The 17,702-nt window shown below is 41.4% G+C and overlaps 2 protein-coding genes and 1 long non-coding RNA gene across 7 annotated transcripts in view; 2 read left to right on the top strand and 1 right to left on the bottom strand.

Moving 5' to 3' along the window:
* Nucleotides 1-2,310, top strand: part of wdr33 (WD repeat domain 33) — a 45,962-nt gene extending 43,652 nt beyond the window's left edge. For all 5 annotated transcript variants that reach the window (XM_035800639.2, XM_035800638.2, XM_035800637.2 and 2 more), the window contains one exon: nucleotides 837-2,310. The gene's annotated coding sequence lies outside the window, so the exon portion shown is untranslated. The remainder of the gene's footprint in view (nucleotides 1-836) is intronic.
* Nucleotides 2,311-2,816: 506 nt separating this feature from the next.
* sft2d3 (SFT2 domain containing 3) lies at nucleotides 2,817-3,845 on the bottom strand. Its single transcript, XM_035800642.2, has one exon. The coding sequence runs from the start codon at nucleotides 3,748-3,750 to the stop codon at nucleotides 3,076-3,078; it is 675 nt and encodes a 224-aa protein (XP_035656535.1). The 5' UTR covers nucleotides 3,751-3,845; the 3' UTR covers nucleotides 2,817-3,075.
* Nucleotides 3,846-7,996: 4,151 nt separating this feature from the next.
* LOC127911068 (uncharacterized) lies at nucleotides 7,997-8,655 on the top strand. Its single transcript, XR_008077528.1, has 3 exons — nucleotides 7,997-8,064; nucleotides 8,120-8,394; nucleotides 8,599-8,655. It is a non-coding gene; the product is annotated as an uncharacterized LOC127911068 (long non-coding RNA).
* Nucleotides 8,656-17,702: the final 9,047 nt, after the last annotated feature.

The raw sequence follows: 17,702 nt of genomic DNA, 5'->3' as shown, positions 1-17,702 counted from the left end.
TTATTTCTCTGACAGTATACAGTGCCCACCATGCCTTTATTTCTCTGACAGTATACAGTGCCCACCATGCCTTTATTTCTCTGACAGTATACAGTGCCCACCATGCCTTTATTTCTCTGACAGTATACAGTGCCCACCATGCCTTTATTTCTCTGACAGTATACAGTGCCCACCATGCCTTTATTTCTCTTACAGTATACAGTGCCCACCATGCCTTTATTTCTCTTACAGTATACAGTGCCCACCATGCCTTTATTTCTCTTACAGTATACAGTGCATTCGGAAAGTATTCAGACCCCTTGACATTTTCCACATGTTGTTACGCACATTCATCTTCTGCACATTAATTTCAGTGTTTAATTGCTAAATTGTAATTATTTCACCACTGTGGCCTATTTATTGCCTTTACCTCCCTAATCTTACTTAATTTGCACACACTGTATATAGACTTTTCTATTGTGTTATTGACTGTATGTTTGTTTACTCCATGTGTAACTCTGTGTTGTTGTTTGTCAAACTGCTTTGCTTTATCTTGGCCAGGTCGCAGTTGTAAATGAGAACTGTATAACCTGTTTTTGCTTTATCATTATGGTGTATTGGGTGTAGATTGTTTTTATTATTTTTTATTATTTAAATATATTTTAGAATAAGACTAACGTAACAAAATGTGGAAAAGGTCCAGGTGTCTGAATACTTTCCTAAGGCACTGTATTGAGACTTTTATAATCTGTCTTTGCAGGTCATTCTTTGGTGGTATTAGGGTTAAGTGGTTTTATGTCCTATTTTGAAACGGAACGGAGTCCAACCCCAGTCTCTTCTCCCTCTGCTCTCTCCAGGCCGACCGCCCCAGAGAGAGGAAGGCGGCTACGGCCCCTCGACCCGCGGCGGCAGAGGGGGCTGGAGGGGGGCGCCCCGCGGGGCTCCCAGGGGAGGAGGGCGTGGCCGGTAGGACTGAAGGATCAACTCGCTACAAATCGACCTACCTGCTCCCCACCAAACCTCCATTCTCTTACCTCCCCATCCCCTTTTCTCTCCTATTCACCCCCCCCCCCGCAAAGAGGACAGGGACCAAAAAGAGATACACAACCACTACCGCCACCTCCTGTCCCCCAGATCAGTGGATCATCTCTGGGCTCAGACTACACCTCTTCAGGCCTGATTGTAAGGCTGGAGGATGGATTGTTTACTGTGTGTATAGGGGCCTCGTGGAGTGGGAAAGGGCCTTTATTGCTGTATGTGTCGAAAGCCTCAGGTCTCTCACTACGAGATGGACGAGTTGCTATCTTTACATTTGGATCCTTTAGACGACAGATTCCGCCCTATGGCTCTTTGCCATACTCATCCTGATTGGTCGCAGGGTGGATATTGCAAGCTGAAGCAATCACTGATTGGTCACGGTTTCTATTCCAAGTTCAGACATGGGCCACATAACAGAATGTTTTTTGTCAGTGTGGTTTGAACAAAGCATTGTAACAGGCAAGAAACCTGGGATTTATTCAGGAGGGTGCAACGTTTAGAACATTGCAGACAGGCATTGGTAGGATTCCTCATTCTGCATTAGAAAGAATTTGTCTGAATGTTTTGTAATGCTGCACCCGCCTGAATAAACCCCTGGACACACTTCATGTGATAATGTGAACTGACCATAGTTTCTCTTTTCTACATGTACTGTACCAATCACACATAATAGAAAGAGTCCAGGATCTTGAACTTTGCAGATAGGAATACAATGTACAGATCAGACAACTTGTGTTTGTTTTGGGAAGAATAGAGAACCATGTCCACTTTGTACATTACATTTATATCTGAAAATGTTCAGAGGGTGTGGCCCAAAATGGCACCCTATTCCCTATATGGCGCCACACTGAAAATGCCCACGTTTCAAGATTCATTATTCCAGGAGAGGATTTGGTCCTTGCCTATATGGGTGCATCCCAAATGGCACCCTATTCTCTATATGGAGCACTACTTTTTAACACGGCCCATAGGGGTATAGTCAAAAGTAATGCACTATATAGGGAATAGGGTGCTATCTGGGATGCTCCGAAGTCCTGTTTGTCACTGGTAGTTAACAAACAGAACAGGGCGTTGAATATGTTATTCCCCCCAAGTCCTCGGCTCCATTTATTTAAGTTCATTTTTAAATGTCCAATAGTGGAGAGAAGAAGAATCACTGTCTCATCGCCGGGCTCCCCTGAATATCGAGGCGGCCTTCCTCTCTTTCTAAATGTACAGTTTGTCATGAGATTGTCATATTGCTTTTGTCCATTTTTTTTGTATGAGACTAATAGAAATGTGTGCAAAATGTCACCCTCGTTTCTGGTCTTTCATTCTTTTGTACATGTGGGGGGAGTGTGTACTTGTACACCCTTAGCCTGGTCCTAGACCAGTCTTGCCCATGACCATAAATATATGGGACCAGGCTAGTAGAGCCCACGTCGTCACATTAACCGTTAATTGAGACACCATTATCATGACTCGTAAGCATATTGCCAAGCTAAAGGAAGGGTTATATTGAATCAGAACCGAAGACCATACATAGCCTTTTTGGATACTCTGAATAAGTGATTACCTAAAAGAGGACGTTAGGATAGGTAAAACCTCGAGGAAAGACAGGAAATGAGCATTTGAAACTAGCCAGACCTGAATGCATACTTTCAAATCGCCTACGGTTTTAGAAATACGCTTGATTTAGCTTGCCTGGCATGCAGAATTGGTACGTTTGGTGCTATTCCCTTGGTCCTGCACCAAGTATTTCATCCACTCTAGGCCAATATTCTATCCCTTGGGTTCAGGATAGAAAATACATTCCATGGTAAAGATTGTACATTTTTATTAGTTGGAAAAAAAGACATGAGGCTTCATAGTTCTCTGCTGGTCTGTTTCCATTTGAGTCTTAATTCTGATATATTACTGGGCATGTTGGTCCATCAGAAGTCAAATTACAAGAGAAAAGGAATTAACAGCATTGTCATGGGCCACATTATGACATTGTTTTGCTAGTGCACTCTAAACTAGTCATTCGGTCCTATTCACAAGAGGGCAAAAGTCCGTTCGGATTCATTGAAGTGGTGGTTAAATTGGCATCGTTTTACCCGTGACAGTCCTTTTGATAGCAGACACTGCCATCCCTCCCATGAATCGAATTCCTGCGCTACCGCCCGGCAGCAAAGAGACGACGTACCCAACGATTACGGCAACCTGGATAATGGCTCCGACGGCGGTGAGTATGGTGCTGTGAAGGCTGAGCGCTGCATACAGTGTACCTCCAATAGAGCACAGATACACCAACGCGCTGGGAGTCGGCCTCGCTATAAGCTTGCTGGGTCCCCGCAGTATCGCTGCTCCCAGAATCGCGAAAAGAGAGCCGAGAGACCAGAGAAGGGCAAATTTGCGCGCATACAACAGCAACAAGGGTGCGTACAGGGCGGACAGTCCAAAGCACAACGCCGAGAACGCAATACACACTCCGAAAGCGACCAGTCGTTGCGAGCGACTCATTCCCGGAAGACATGGGTCTGGCTCCGTAGACCACGGCCAGGAATAGCCGCTGCCTGACCCTTGGCCTGTCGAACCTCCGCCGCCACTCCTGGAACCAGAGAACGGGCTCGACCAGCTACCGAACCAGCTCCCAGCTACCGAACTGGATTCGATATCTATGGTCGTACTTGAGCTGGACTGAGATATCGTCTTGGCACCACCTTTAGACTGGGCCAGATATTCTTGAAGACTTCGATTTAATTCCGCCATAACTTCTCGTCGACTTTGTATGTTGACAAATTTCCTTTATGTGCGACTGAGTATTCTGCCTGCAGCACAAATGATGACGTCACGTTAGTATGATGAGGAGACCTTACGTTTACATTGTAGATAACTCATTAAAAATATAAAATGTTAATCAATGTCAATTTGTATTGTGCTTATATTCAAACACAAGAATGAATTTACGAAACAATTAGAATTATGATTCAGAAACCACTCACCACTATATATTTTTTCACTAAATACCGGAAATGAGTTCACTCTGGTTCGTTCAACCATCCCTTTTGGGAAAGAATAGGGTTTTGCAATACACACTGAAAATAAGGTTTGAGGTTAACACAGGCTTAGGACATCCTATGCGTTTTTTCTGACATAAGTCAGTTAACATGACCTTAATGAATTATGAAGCTTTTGTGATTAGTTTTATTTTATTATTACATACATACGTCAAAATTCACAATAAGTGACGTTAGCTGATGAATATGATGTCATGGAACAAAACGTGTAAGATATCCTAAGCATGTTATTACCACAACTTATTTTCGGTGTTTATCCAAAACACATACAAAAACGCCATTCATTTCCCTCAGAGAGACCCAGCGTGCACACATTTTGCGTAATCACGTTGCCGTATGGTACATATTACGCAATTGTCCCAATTCCATCCACACTCAGCGTTGTCATGTCTGCAGCTTTCCTGAAATTGGGCAACTTTGAAAACGATGTCGGGGGTGAACATGTATTGGTCGCTAGTTGCGGGTTTTTGTGCTACTTCTAAATTGCACCGCCATGGCAATTTCTGAAACAAACAGTACCAACGTTTAGACACACATACTCATTCCAGGGTTTTTCTTTATCTTCACAATTTTATACATTGTTGAATAATAGTGAAGATATCAAAACTATGAAATGACACAAGTTGAATCATTTAGTAACCAATATAGTGTTAAACAAATCAAATATATATTTTTGTAGTTGAGATTCTTGAAAGTAGCCACCCTTTGCCTTGATGACAGCTTTGCACACTCTTGGAATTCTCTCAAATCAATTTTTATTGGTCACATTTAAATCAAATCAAATTGTATTAGTCACATGCGAACAACTGTTCTAATACAACAGTTGTACATCTTACAGTGAAATGTTTACTTATAGGCCCCTAACCAACAATGCAGTTAAAAATATATGGATAAGAAATAATAGTAACAAGTAATTGAAGAGCAGCAGTAAAATAACAATAGCGAGACTATATATAGGGGGGTACCGGTACAGGATCAATGTGCGGGGACACCGGTTAGTTGAGGTAATATGTAGGTAGAGTTAATAAAGTGACTATGCATAGATGATAACAACAGAGAGCAGCAGTGGTGTAAAGGGGGGGATCAATGCAAATAGTCTGAGTAGCCATTTGATTAGCTGTTCAGGCGTCTTATGGCTTGGGGGTAGAAGCCGTTTAGAAGCCTCTTGGACGTAGACTTGATGGTCCGGTACAGCTTGCTGAACTGACCGTGTGGTTTAAGGACAACAACCTCTCCCTCGACGTGATCAAGACAAAGGAGATGATTGTGGGGCTGTAGTGGAACAGGATGACAGCTTCAAGTTCCTTGGTGTCCACATCACCAACCAACTATCATGGTTCAAACACACTAAGACAGTCATGAAGAGGGCACGACAAAGCCTATTCACCCTCAGGAGACTGAAATGATTTGGCATGGGTCCTCAGATCCTCAAAAGGATCTACAGCTGCCCTATCGAGAGCATCCTGACTTGTTGCATCACTGCCTGGTATGGCACTACAGAGGGTAGTGCATACGGCCCAGTACATCGTACGGCCCAGTACGTCCTGCCATCCAGGACCTCCAGGGAGTGTCAGAGGAAGACCCTAAAAATTGTCAAAGACCCCAGCCACCCTAGTCATAGACTGTTCTCTCTGCTACCACACGGCAAGCGGTACCGGAGCGCCAAGTCTAGGACCAAAAGGCTTCTTAACAGCTTCTAGCCCCAAGTCATAAGACTCCTGAACAGCTAATCAAATAGCCACTCAGACCCCTCTTTTACGCTGCTGCTACTCTCTGTTTATATATTATGCATAGTCACTTTAACTCTACCTACATGTACATATTACCTCAATTACCTCGACTAACCGGTACCCCCGCATATTGACTCTGTACTGGTACCCCCAGAATATAGCCTCGCTTGTTGTTTTACTGCTGCTGTTTAATTATTTGTTACTTTAAAAATAAATCAATTTTTTTACTTAAAAGGATCCACCCTTTTTTTCAATTTTCCCTCGAATGAAATACCCAAATCTCACTGCCAGCAGCTCAGGCATTGAAGCAAGGATATGCATATTCTTGATACCATTTGAAAGGAAACAGTTTGAAGTTTGTGGAAATGTGAAATGAATGTAGGAGAATATAACACCTTAGATCTGGTATAAAAAAAATTATAAAGAAAAAAACAACCTTTTAAAAATAAAAAATTGTACCATCATCTTTGAAATGCAAGCGAAAGACCATAATGTATTATTCCAGCCCAGTTGCAATTTAGATTTTGGGCACTAGATGGCAGCAGTGTATGCGCAACGTTTTAGACTGATCCAATGAACCATTGCATTTCTGTTCAAAATGTTGTTTCAGGACTGCCCAAATGTGCCTAATTGGTTTATTAATAACTTTTCAAGTTCATAACTGTGCACTCTTTTCAAACAATAGCATGGTATTATTTCACTGTAATAACTACTGTAAATTGGACAGTGCAGTTAGATGAACAATAATTTAAGCTTTCTGCCCATTACAGACATGTCTATGTCCTGGGAAATGTTCTTGTTACTTACAACCTCATGTTAATCGCATTAGCCTACATTAGCTCAACCGTCCCGTGGGGGACCCACCGATTGTGAAGAAGTTCCAACACATTTACATTTTCTTTCTTAAAACTTCTTAAAGCATTGTTGGTTAAGGGCTTGTAAGTAATCATTTCACTGTAAGATCTACAACTGTTGGATTCGGCGCATGTGACAAATACAATTTGATTTGTAGTGCTAAGGCAAAAATAAAAATGTGCATCCCCAGGACCAGGACTGCGAACCATCACTCTTCATTGGGACCTCTTCATGTGCAGACAGGCTTTCACAGCTCTTGGTATCTGAGGACAGAAAACATTATACTTAAAGTAGACAGCATTGGGAATTATGTTACTATTATCACTTCTAGGGACTGATATTACACAAAAGTACCTGCCCTATCCAGAATAGGCTACTCTGTCCCTTTGACAGTTGGGGCTCCTATCCTTCACCCCCCTCCATGGCTGTTAGCTAGCTACCTACAAATGCATTTGGAGTTTGTTTTTTACAATGATAAATACATCAAGATAGTTCGCTAATATGAAGGTAGGTAGCTGGTGATATTTAATTCACATAGCTAGCTTGCTATACATTTTGTAAAGTTGGCTAGATAGCTAAGTAGCTACGTTTGCCACTCATTTGAATTAGATAATATTTACCAGTGAATAGATTCATGAAATAGAGAATGGATTAAACTATTTACCCACTTAATAACCTATATGCTGCCAGCACACCCACAAGCGAGCTATCTGGGCGGCAGGAGCAACATGCTGCAATTTACCACATACTTTGGGAGTGATTCAGGCCAGAATTCAGCCGAGTGAAGCTACTGATACCTCTCACTAAGTCACCTAACATATTCCTAGCGACGTAAAATACCGTCATGAATTAACATGGATTGTCAATGGAGAAGTTTTGTTCTAAGGCGTCAAACTCCCGACGCGTTCACGGCACGTTCATGTCATGTTGACATAGTGTTCACGTCGTGTAACGTGGCGCTGACACGTCAGTTTGTGTAAGTTTATTATGAAAGATATCACCATGAACGCCTTAACGTCTACATGACATCTATGTGTACATCATGCTTTCACGTTGTGTAAACCCGACACTTACATGTCGTGTTCGTTTAAGTGTCTGTTTAATCCATGGAATCCATGCAACACTGGAAACGTTGTGTGAGGAGGTAGCAGGGCTGAGGGGGAGTTTGGAGTTTAGCCAGAGTGAAATTCTCCAAATGCTCCAAGAAGAGAACAAGGCACTCGCAGCCAAGGTAAAAATACACAGTTCTATAATGGATTGTCTACTCAGGGAAAACAGGGTGATATAGACATACAAAGTCGTAGCATGTGTGAAAATCTAATATTTTGGGGATTCCCGAGGACATATCCAAAAATCCAGAGTGGGTGATCAGAGAGTTCATGCAATTCGCCTTGAAACTTCCTCTAGAGACTGTAAACAAGGTGGCTTTCCACTGTCTACACAGACTTGGAGCTTCCTCTAGAGACTGTAAACAAGGTGGCTTTCCACCGTCTACACAGACTTGGAGCTTCCTCTAGAGACTGTAAACAAGGTGGCTTTCCACCGTCTACACAGACTTGGAGCTTCCTCTAGAGACTGTAAACAAGGTGGCTTTCCACCGTCTACACAGACTTGGAGCTTCCTCTAGAGACTGTAAACAAGGTGGCTTTCCACCGTCTACACAGACTTGGAGCTTCCTCTAGAGACTGTAAACAAGGTGGCTTTCCACCGTCTACACAGACTTGGAGCTTCCTCTAGAGACTGTAAACAAGGTGGCTTTCCAAACAACTTGGAGTAGGACTGTAAACAAGGTGGCTTTCCACCGTCTACACAGACTTGGAGCTTCCTCTAGAGACTGTAAACAAGGTGGCTTTCCACTGAGTACACAGACTTGGAGCTTCCTCTAGAGACTGTAAACAAGGTGGCTTTCCACTGTCTACACAGACTTGGAGCTTCCTCTAGAGACTGTAAACAAGGTGGCTTTCCACCGTCTACACAGACTTGGAGCTCGGAGCGACAAGACCAAGGGTCCCCGACCGATCATCGCAAAATGAGACCGCTCCATAACACCATGGCTGTACTAAATTCTACAGGGACTTCAGGTTATGAAAAAAAGAAATAATAACATATTGTACGGGATACATTTGTACTGTAGTGAAGTCGTCTCTATAGTAATGGAGGGTCTCTTTCATGATCATGTGAAATGTCAATTTCTATGAAAATGCTGGGATGTGTTTTTCAATGATGCTAAAGGTAATTATGATGCAACTATGATGGTGATACGATATGGATTACAATTATCATCATGAATATTAAGGCTATACGCACTACATGTGTCGTGGAAATTTCCTCTATTTACCAAATCATGAGCGCAAACCACAACACAAGTCAGAGTTAGTTATCAAAGTCCATCTTTAATTATATGAGCTCTATCACAACCCTGTGACTCTCAGATCAATTCAGTGTCTATCAATGAATTCTCCGAGAGCCCTCTACATTGCAACTGAGATCCTTTAATAGGAAAGAACACACATAGTCAGACAGCATAGACATAATAAATCGTTCAGCTTTGTCTCCTTACTCAAGCCCAGGACCATAAACCAATCCTCCATATCAACAGGCATATATCAAATCCATCCTATCCTGACAAGATCACAGAGACACACCGACTGGCACACAGACATTGTGGAGCCAAGAGATACACGCTTGACCTCTCCCCTCTCTCCGGCCCATGCAACTTAGTCTTGACATAGAACTGATAACTGCCAATGGCCACCACTATAGTACAACAAAATACATTCTTATGAGAAATAACTCATAAGCATATCATGAAAATAAAACATCTTATCTATGTTACTCACCAATTCTGATTATTCCCCAACACATGTTACACACATAGACACTCAACCATGCAAATTGGTTATTTATTATTTATTTGTACATCAGAAATGATAGTCTTACTCTCATACAGTTATCGTACACACTCTTACTTAATAACATCCAATATCATACACATCAACTTACTCAGGTTTACTACACACATAATATCTTGTCTTAATTTTCTAACATCTGTGGCATTGGCTCACAGGCAAACAGGCAAGGGAATAAAACAAATATTGCTAGAACCTAACTACCGCAGCATAAATACTTACTGGAGGCTAAGACAGGAGGGGTCAGAAGACACTGTGGCCCCATCCGATGATACCCCCAGACAGTGCCAAACAGGCAGGATATAACCCCACCCACTTTGCCAAAGCACAGCCCCCACACCACTAGAGGGATATCTTCAACCACCAACTTACCATCCTGAGACAAGGCCGAGTATAGCCCACAAAGATCTCTGCCACGGCACAGCCCAAGGGGGGGCGCCAACCCAGACAGGAAGACCACATCAGTGACTCAACCCACTCAAGTGACGCACCCCTCCTAGGGATGGCATGGAAGAGCATCAGTAAGCCAGTGACTCAGCCCCTGTAATAGGGTTAGAGGCAGAGAATCCCAGTGGAGAGAGGGGAACCGGTCAGGCTGAGACAGCAAGGGCGGTTCGTTGCTCCAGTGCCTTTCCGTTCACCTTCACACTCCTGGGCCAGAGTACACTCAATCATAGGACCTACAGAAGAGATGAGTCTTCAACGAAGACTTCTTGATGCACCCATCCCGTTTCGGGATCATTTTCATCAACATCCGCTGAATTGCAGAGCGCCAAATTCAAATTAAATTACTAAAAATATTTAATTTTCATGAAATCACAAGTGCAATATAGCAAAACACAGCTTAGCTTGTTGTTAATCCACCTGGCGTGTCAGATTTCAATAAAGCTTTTTGGCAAAAGCATACAAAGCGTTTATTTAAGGACATCTCTCTCAGTAGACAAAACATTACAAACAGCTTCGTGACCAAGTAGATTGGTCGCTTACCTTTGATGATCTTCGGATGTTTGCACTCACGAGACTAAAAGTTACACAATAAATGTTACTTTTGTTCCATAAAGATTATTTAATATCCAAAATACCTCAATTTGGTTGGCGCGTTATGTTCAGAAATCCACAGGCTCGAGCGGTCACGACATCGCAGACGAGAATTCCAAATAGTATTCGTAAAATTCGTAGAAACATGTCAAACATTTTTTTGTAATAATAAATCCTCAGGTTGTTTTTACAATATATAATCGATAATATTTCAACCGGGACTGTAACTTCTTCAATACGAGAGAGAGAGAAAATGTCTACTCCAAGCTGTTGCGCATGCAAACCGCTGCATGACGCGATGTGATCTTTCTCGCTCATTTTTCAAAATAAAAGCCTGAAACTATGTCTAAAGACTGTTCACACCATGTGGAAGCCATAGGAAAATGAATCAGGTTGATATCCCTTTAAATGGAGCGAAGGCAGGCTATGGAACAGAGAGGTTTCAGGAAAAACAGCACTTCCTGGTTTGATTTTCCTCAGGTTTTCGCCTGCAATATCAGTTCTGTTATACTCACAGACAATATTTTGACAGTTTTGGAGACTTATTAGAGTGTTTTCTATCATAATTTGACAATTATATGCATATTCTAGATTCTGGGCCTGAGAAATAGGCCGTTTCATTTGGGTATGTTTTTCATCCAAACATCAAAATACCGCCCCCTACACTCAAGAGGTTAAAGGTTGAGACCGAGTCTGCGTCTCTCACATGGCTAGGCAGACCTTTCCATAAATATGGAGCTCTATAGGAGAAAGCCCTGCCTCCAGCGGTTTGCTTAGAAATTCTAGGGACAATTAGGAGGCCTGTGTCTTGTGTAGGCATGTACGGCAGGACCAAATCGGAAAGATAGGTAGGAGCAAGCCCATGTAATGCTTTGTACGTTAGCAGTAAAACCTTGAAATCAGCCCTTGCCTTAACAGGAAGCCAGTGTAGGGAGAAGTAATATGATACATTATCTTGGTTCTCGTCAGGATTCTAGGAGCCGTATTTAGCACTAACTGAAGTTTATTTAGTGCTTTATCCGGGTAGCAGGAAAGTATAGCATTGCAGTAGTCTAACCTAGAAGTAACAAAAGCATGGATACAGTTTTCTGCTTCATTTTTGGACAGAACATTTCCGATTGTTGCAATGTTATGTAGATGGATAAAGCTCTCCTTGAAACAGTCTTCATATGTTCGTCAAAAGAGAGATCTGGGTCCAGAGTAACGCCGAGGTCCTTCACAGTTTTATTTGAGATGACAGTACAACCATTAAGATTAATTGTCAGATTCAACAGAAGATATCTTTGTTTCTTGGGACCTAGAACAAGCATCTCTGTTTTGTCCGAGTTTAAAAGTAGAACATTTACAGCCATCCACTTCCTTATGTCTGAAACACAGGCTTTCCAGCAAGGGCAATTTTGGGGCTTCACCATGTTTCATTGAAATGTACAACTGTGTGTCATCCGCATAGCAGTGAAAGTTAACATTATGTTTTCGAATGACATCCCCAAGAGGTAATTAAAATATATAATGAAAACAATAGTGGGCCAAAAACGGAACCTTGAGGAACATCGAAAAATACTTGCAAAAATCCTACGACTGAAGATCCCATAGCTGAAGATCAAATGGGTGAAGATCCTAAGGGTGAAGATCCTCCCTCGGCTGAAGCTTGCCATACATTGACAATATATTATTAATATAATGGAGAAATGGTGTGTCGTTCAATGATGTCTGCCTCATCTGCATTCTACCATTTAGCTCTGACTTGTTGATGACTGTGATATTTCAGTTTTTTTTTTAAACATTTGCAAAAATCCAGACCAAAGGACAAATTTCCATCTGGTTAATGTCCGTTGCTCGTGTTTCTTGGCTCATGCAAGTCTCTTCTTATTGGTGTCCTTGAGTAGTGGTTTCTTTGCAGCAATTCTACTATGAAGGCCTGATTCACACAGTCTCCTCTGAACAGTTGATGTGGAGACGTGTCTGTTACTTGAACTCTGTGAAGCATTTATTAGGGCTGCAATTTCTGAGGTGGGTAACTAATGAACGTATCTGTAACGATCGTTGTCGGCGGAAGGAAGAGTGGACCAAAGCGCAGCGTGGAAAGTGTTCACGATATTTATTTTCAAGAAACACTCAAACAAAAATAACAAATCCTAAAACGAAAGCGAACAGTTCCGCACAGACACTAAACAGAAAATAACACAAAACCCAAATGGAAAATCATAACAACGATAGACAGCTGCCTCTGATTGGGAACCACACTCAAAAAAAAACAACAAAGAAACAGATTTTCCCACCCAAGTCACACCCTGACCTAACCAAACATAGAGAATAAATAAGGATCTCTAAGGTCAGGGCATGACAGTATCTTCTGCAGCAGAGGTAACTGAGGGTCTTCCATTCCTGTGGCGGTCCTCATGAGAGCCAGTTTCATCACAGCGCTTGATGGTTTTTGTGACTGCACTTGAAGAAACTTACAAAGTTCTTGAAATGTTCCGTTTTGACTGACCTTCGTCTCTAAAAGTAAAGATGGACTGTCGTTTCTCTTTGCCTATTTGAACTGTTCTTACATAATATGGACTTGGTATTTCACCAAATAGGGCTAGCGTCTGTATACGATTAGATTCTGTATAACCCCCTACCATGTCACAACACAACTGATTGGCTCAAATGCATTAAGAAGAAGAAAATCCACAAATTAACTTTTAAGAAGGCACACCTGTTAATGAAATTCCTTCCAGGTGACTACCTCATGAAGCTGGTTGAGAGGATGCCAAGAGTGTGCAAAGCTGTCATCAAGTCAAAGGGTGGCTATTTGAAGAATCTCAAATATAAAATATATTGTTTAACACTTTTTTGGTTACTACATGATTCCATATGTGTTAAGCCATAGTATTGATGTCTTCAATATTATTCTATAATGTAGAAAATAGTAAAGGTTAAAAAAAACCTTGAAAGAGTAGGTGTTCTAACACTTTTGACCGGTAGTGTATAATTCATTTCAAACTCCAAAAAATGATGTAGAAACTGCAGATTACCGCTTTAATTAATGTGAAAATGAAACAGTGTTTTAAAAAAGGATCTATTACAAGGCATTTAATATGGTTATAATAAAGACCAGTAGGTTATTACAACTATTTAACACAGTTGTAATATGTAGTTACCTATGTATCCCCTCTAGTAACAGTTCATAATAATTTACATCAAAAGCAGCACTGAAATCTAGCAACAGTCCACCAACTAACTTCCTGTCATCCATACTCTTTAACCAATCATCTGTCATTTGTGCTAAGGCCATACTCGTAGAATCCTTTATGTAAAATGCTAAAGTGTAGAGCAGAACATAATTTGGATAGCACTTTATTTTACAGTGCAGAATTTACCTGGTACTTACTAGGAAGCTACAAGATAGCAATGGGTGCTTTCTTGTATTTACAGTGCCTTCAGAAAGTATTCATACCCTTTGACTTTTTGCATATTTCGTTGTGTTACATGTATGTTTTTTCTCACCCATCTACACACAATACCGCATAATGATGAAGTGAAAATATGTTTTTAGACATTTTTGCAAATATTTTCTAAAATGTTTCACATTTTTGTTAAATTACAGCCTTATTTTAGAATGGATTGAATAGTTTTTCTCCCTCATAAATCTACACACAATACCCCATAATGACAAAGCAAAAACAAGCTTAGAAATTTTTGCAAAGTTTGAAAAAATGTAAATCTGCAATATCACATGTACATTAGACCCTTTACTCAGTACTTTTTTGAAGCACCTTTGGCAACGATTACAGCCTCGAGTCCAGCTGCACAGCTATTTACAGGTCTCTCCAGAGATGTTAGATCGGGTTCGAGTTCAGACTCTGGCTGGGCCACTCAAGGGAATTCAGAGACTTGTCCGGAAGCGTTGTCTTGGCTGTGTGCTTAGGGTTGTTGCCTTTTTGGAAGGTGAACCTTTGCCTACTTTTGAGGTCTTGAGCGCTCCGTAGCAGGTTTTCATCAAGGATCTCTCTGGACTTTGCTCTGTTCATCTTTCGCTAGATCCTGACTAGTCTCCCAGTCACTGCCGCTGAAAAAAACATTCCCACAACATGATGCTGCCACCACCATGCTTCACCATAGGGATGATGCCAGGTTTCCTCCAGATGTGATGCTTGGCATCTGTGGTCTTGTTTCTCATGGTCTGAGAGTCCTTTAGGTACCTTTTGGCATACTCCAAGCGGGCTGTCATGTGCCTTTTACTGAAGAGTGGCTTCCGTCTGGCCACTCTATCATAAAGGCCTGATTGGTGGAGTGCTGCAGAGATGTTTGTCCTTCTGTAAGGTTCTCCCATCTCCCACAGAGGAACTCTGGAGCTCTGTCAGAGTAACCATGGAGTTCTTGGTCACCTCCCTGACCAAGGCCCTTCTCCTCAATTTTTTTATTTTACCTCTATGTAAGTAGGCAAGTCAGTTAAGAACAAATTCTTATTTACAATGACAGCCTAGGAACAGTGGGTTAACTGCCTTGTTTAGGGTCAGAATGACAGATTTTTACCTTGTCAGCTCAGGGATTCAATCTAGCAACCTTTTGGTTAATAGCCCAACGCTCTAACCACTAGGCTACCTACCGCCCCCGATTGCTCAGTTTGGCTGTGAGGCCAGCTCTAGGAGGAGTCCACACTTCTTCTATTTAAGAATGATGGAGGCCACTGTGTTCTTGAGGACCTTCAATGCTGCAGAAATGTTTAGGTACCCTTCCCCAGATCTGTGCCTCGACACAATCCTGTCTCGGAGCTCTATGGACAATTTCTTTGACCTCATGGTTTGGTTTTTGCTCTGACATACACTGTCAACTGTGGGTCCTTATATAGACAGGTGTGTGGCTTTCCAAATCATGTTCAATCAATTGAATTTAACACAGGTGGACTCCAATCACGCTGTCAAAACATTTAAAGTATGATCAATGGAAATAGGATGCACCTGAGCTAAATTTCAAGTCTCATAGCAAACGGTCTGAATACTTATGTAAATAAGGTATTTCTGTTTTTTATACATTTTCAAAAATGTAGAAATACTATTTTTGCTTTATCATGTGTGTAAATGGATGAGTAAAAAAAAATATTTAATCAATTTTAGAATAAGGCTGTAACGTAAAAAAAAAAGTGGGAAAAGTCAAGGGGTCTGAATATTTTCCGAATCCACTGTACATAAGTATTCACACCCCTCAGTCAATACATGTTAGTACACTTTGGCAGTGATTACAGTTATTAGTCTTTCTGGGTAAATCTAAGAGCTTTGCACACCTGGATTATACCATTTAAAAATATATATATTTTAAAAATTCTGAAAACTCTGTCAACTTGGTTGTCGATTATTGCTAGACAGACATGTTCATGTTTTGCCAAAGATTTTCAAGCCGATTTAAGTCAATACTGGAACTAAGTCACTCAGTAACATTCAATATTGTCTTGGTAAGCAACTCCAGTGCATATTTGGTCTTGTGTTTTAGGTTATTGTCCTGCTGAAAGTTGAATCTTCATCGCAGTGCTTGAGGCGTCACTACAGACCCGGGTTCGATTCCAGGCTGTGTCACAGCCGGCTGTGATCGGGAGACCCATTAGGCGGCCCAGCATCGTCCGGGTTTGGTTTTGGCTTTGGCTGTGGTAGGCGATCATTGTAAAAAATAATTTGTTCTTTACTGACTTGCATAATTAAATAAAGGTTAAATAAAAAATAAATATAATACAATTCCATGTATTTTTATACTAACAACTCATCCTGGAATTGTTTTAAGATGGTCATACCAAGGATATCTATTTGATTTAGGACCCGTTTAGGTATAAATAAATATATACAAAATTATTTGGTGAAACATTGAAGTTGGCCTTACTGTTATTAGCCCATGGAAACACAATGAATTACAGACTCATACATGGAAAAACAGATGGTCCTATCTACCAATAGGTGCCCTTCTTTGTGAGGCATTGGAAAAACCTCCCTGGTCTTTGTGGTTGAATCTGTGTTTGAAATTCCCTGCTCGACTGAGGGACCTTACTGAGTAAAGGGTCTGTGTTCTCATTCAGTGAAGGAGGTCTGGGTGATACTCAGATCCAGACTCATTGCGGAGAAGAAACTAACGTCCGTAGGCGTGGCGTAGAGTTTGGCCAGAGCAAGGAGATTGGGTAGCCAGGCCAACTGGCAAATTGAGATCAATTTGGTCTTGAATCCAAACAAACACCTTGTTATTACAAGTAGTTTGGTTACCTCAATCTGTGCGGTGTGTGTGTGTGTGTATGTGTGTGTGTGTGGATGTGTGCGCTCAAGATAATTACAATTTCAGCAGCATTTGCCAGGTGATTACCCCCTCAATCCCCCGTTTAATTTGATAAGTCATGCATTGATTTTACTCAGAGTTGGAACCTAATGGAGTATCTTTTCCAAAATGACAACTGCATTGGTGGTAGAAAAACAGCTCTCGCCTCTTTTCAGATGAAGGATAAAAGATACATTTGGTAGCGACCGGAAATTCAAACACTGAATGATGTCAACCACCTGCACACAAACACTTGCATGGGTTGAAAGTACCAGAGCCATGTAGGGAAAAAGACTTCAACTTTGTTTAATGGAACAGCCTTTTCACGTTACAGTGAGGGAAGTAGCTAGCTCGTGTAGCCAACTTGTAAATGAAAGTTTGCAAGATCGAATCCCCGAGCTGACAAGGCAGTTAACCCACCGTCCCTAGTCTGTCATTGAAAATAAGAATATGTTCTTAAAGGACTTGCCTAGTTAAATTAAAGGTGTATGAAAAAAACACTTGTGTGGCACTAGCGCACTACTGGGTAGTGATTACTGTAATGTTAAAATAACTGCAGGAAAGCAGTGTTTGGCTGGCAGGGGTGAAGGACACTGTGTGCCAGTGTCCGAGCTAGCTAGCTTGCAAGCAGTATGTAGTAAGTGATGAGAAGTGGATGCAGCAAGTAGTGGGTGTGGCATGTAGTAAACACGGTCTGCAGATAGACATTTCTCGATGTCTGAGGTGGAACTGTGTGGGATCTGTCAAATTGTTGAACAAATGCTCTTGTGATAATTGTCATGAAGCCACTTGAGTTAGTTCAGCCAGAGAAAGTGTAGGTTATATAGAAATAA

The sequence above is a fragment of the Oncorhynchus keta genome, chromosome 23, assembly GCF_023373465.1.
Source record: "Oncorhynchus keta strain PuntledgeMale-10-30-2019 chromosome 23, Oket_V2, whole genome shotgun sequence".
Classification (NCBI taxonomy): Eukaryota; Metazoa; Chordata; class Actinopteri; order Salmoniformes; family Salmonidae; genus Oncorhynchus; species Oncorhynchus keta.
Note: the sequence above shows the minus strand (reverse complement) of the source record. Positions and strands in the feature narration are given on the sequence as shown.

Excerpts from the sequence above, each read along its gene's own strand:
- sft2d3 (XM_035800642.2), bottom strand. The coding sequence starts at position 3,750 with ATGGCGGAATTAAATCGAAGTCTTCAAGAATATCTGGCCCAGTCTAAA.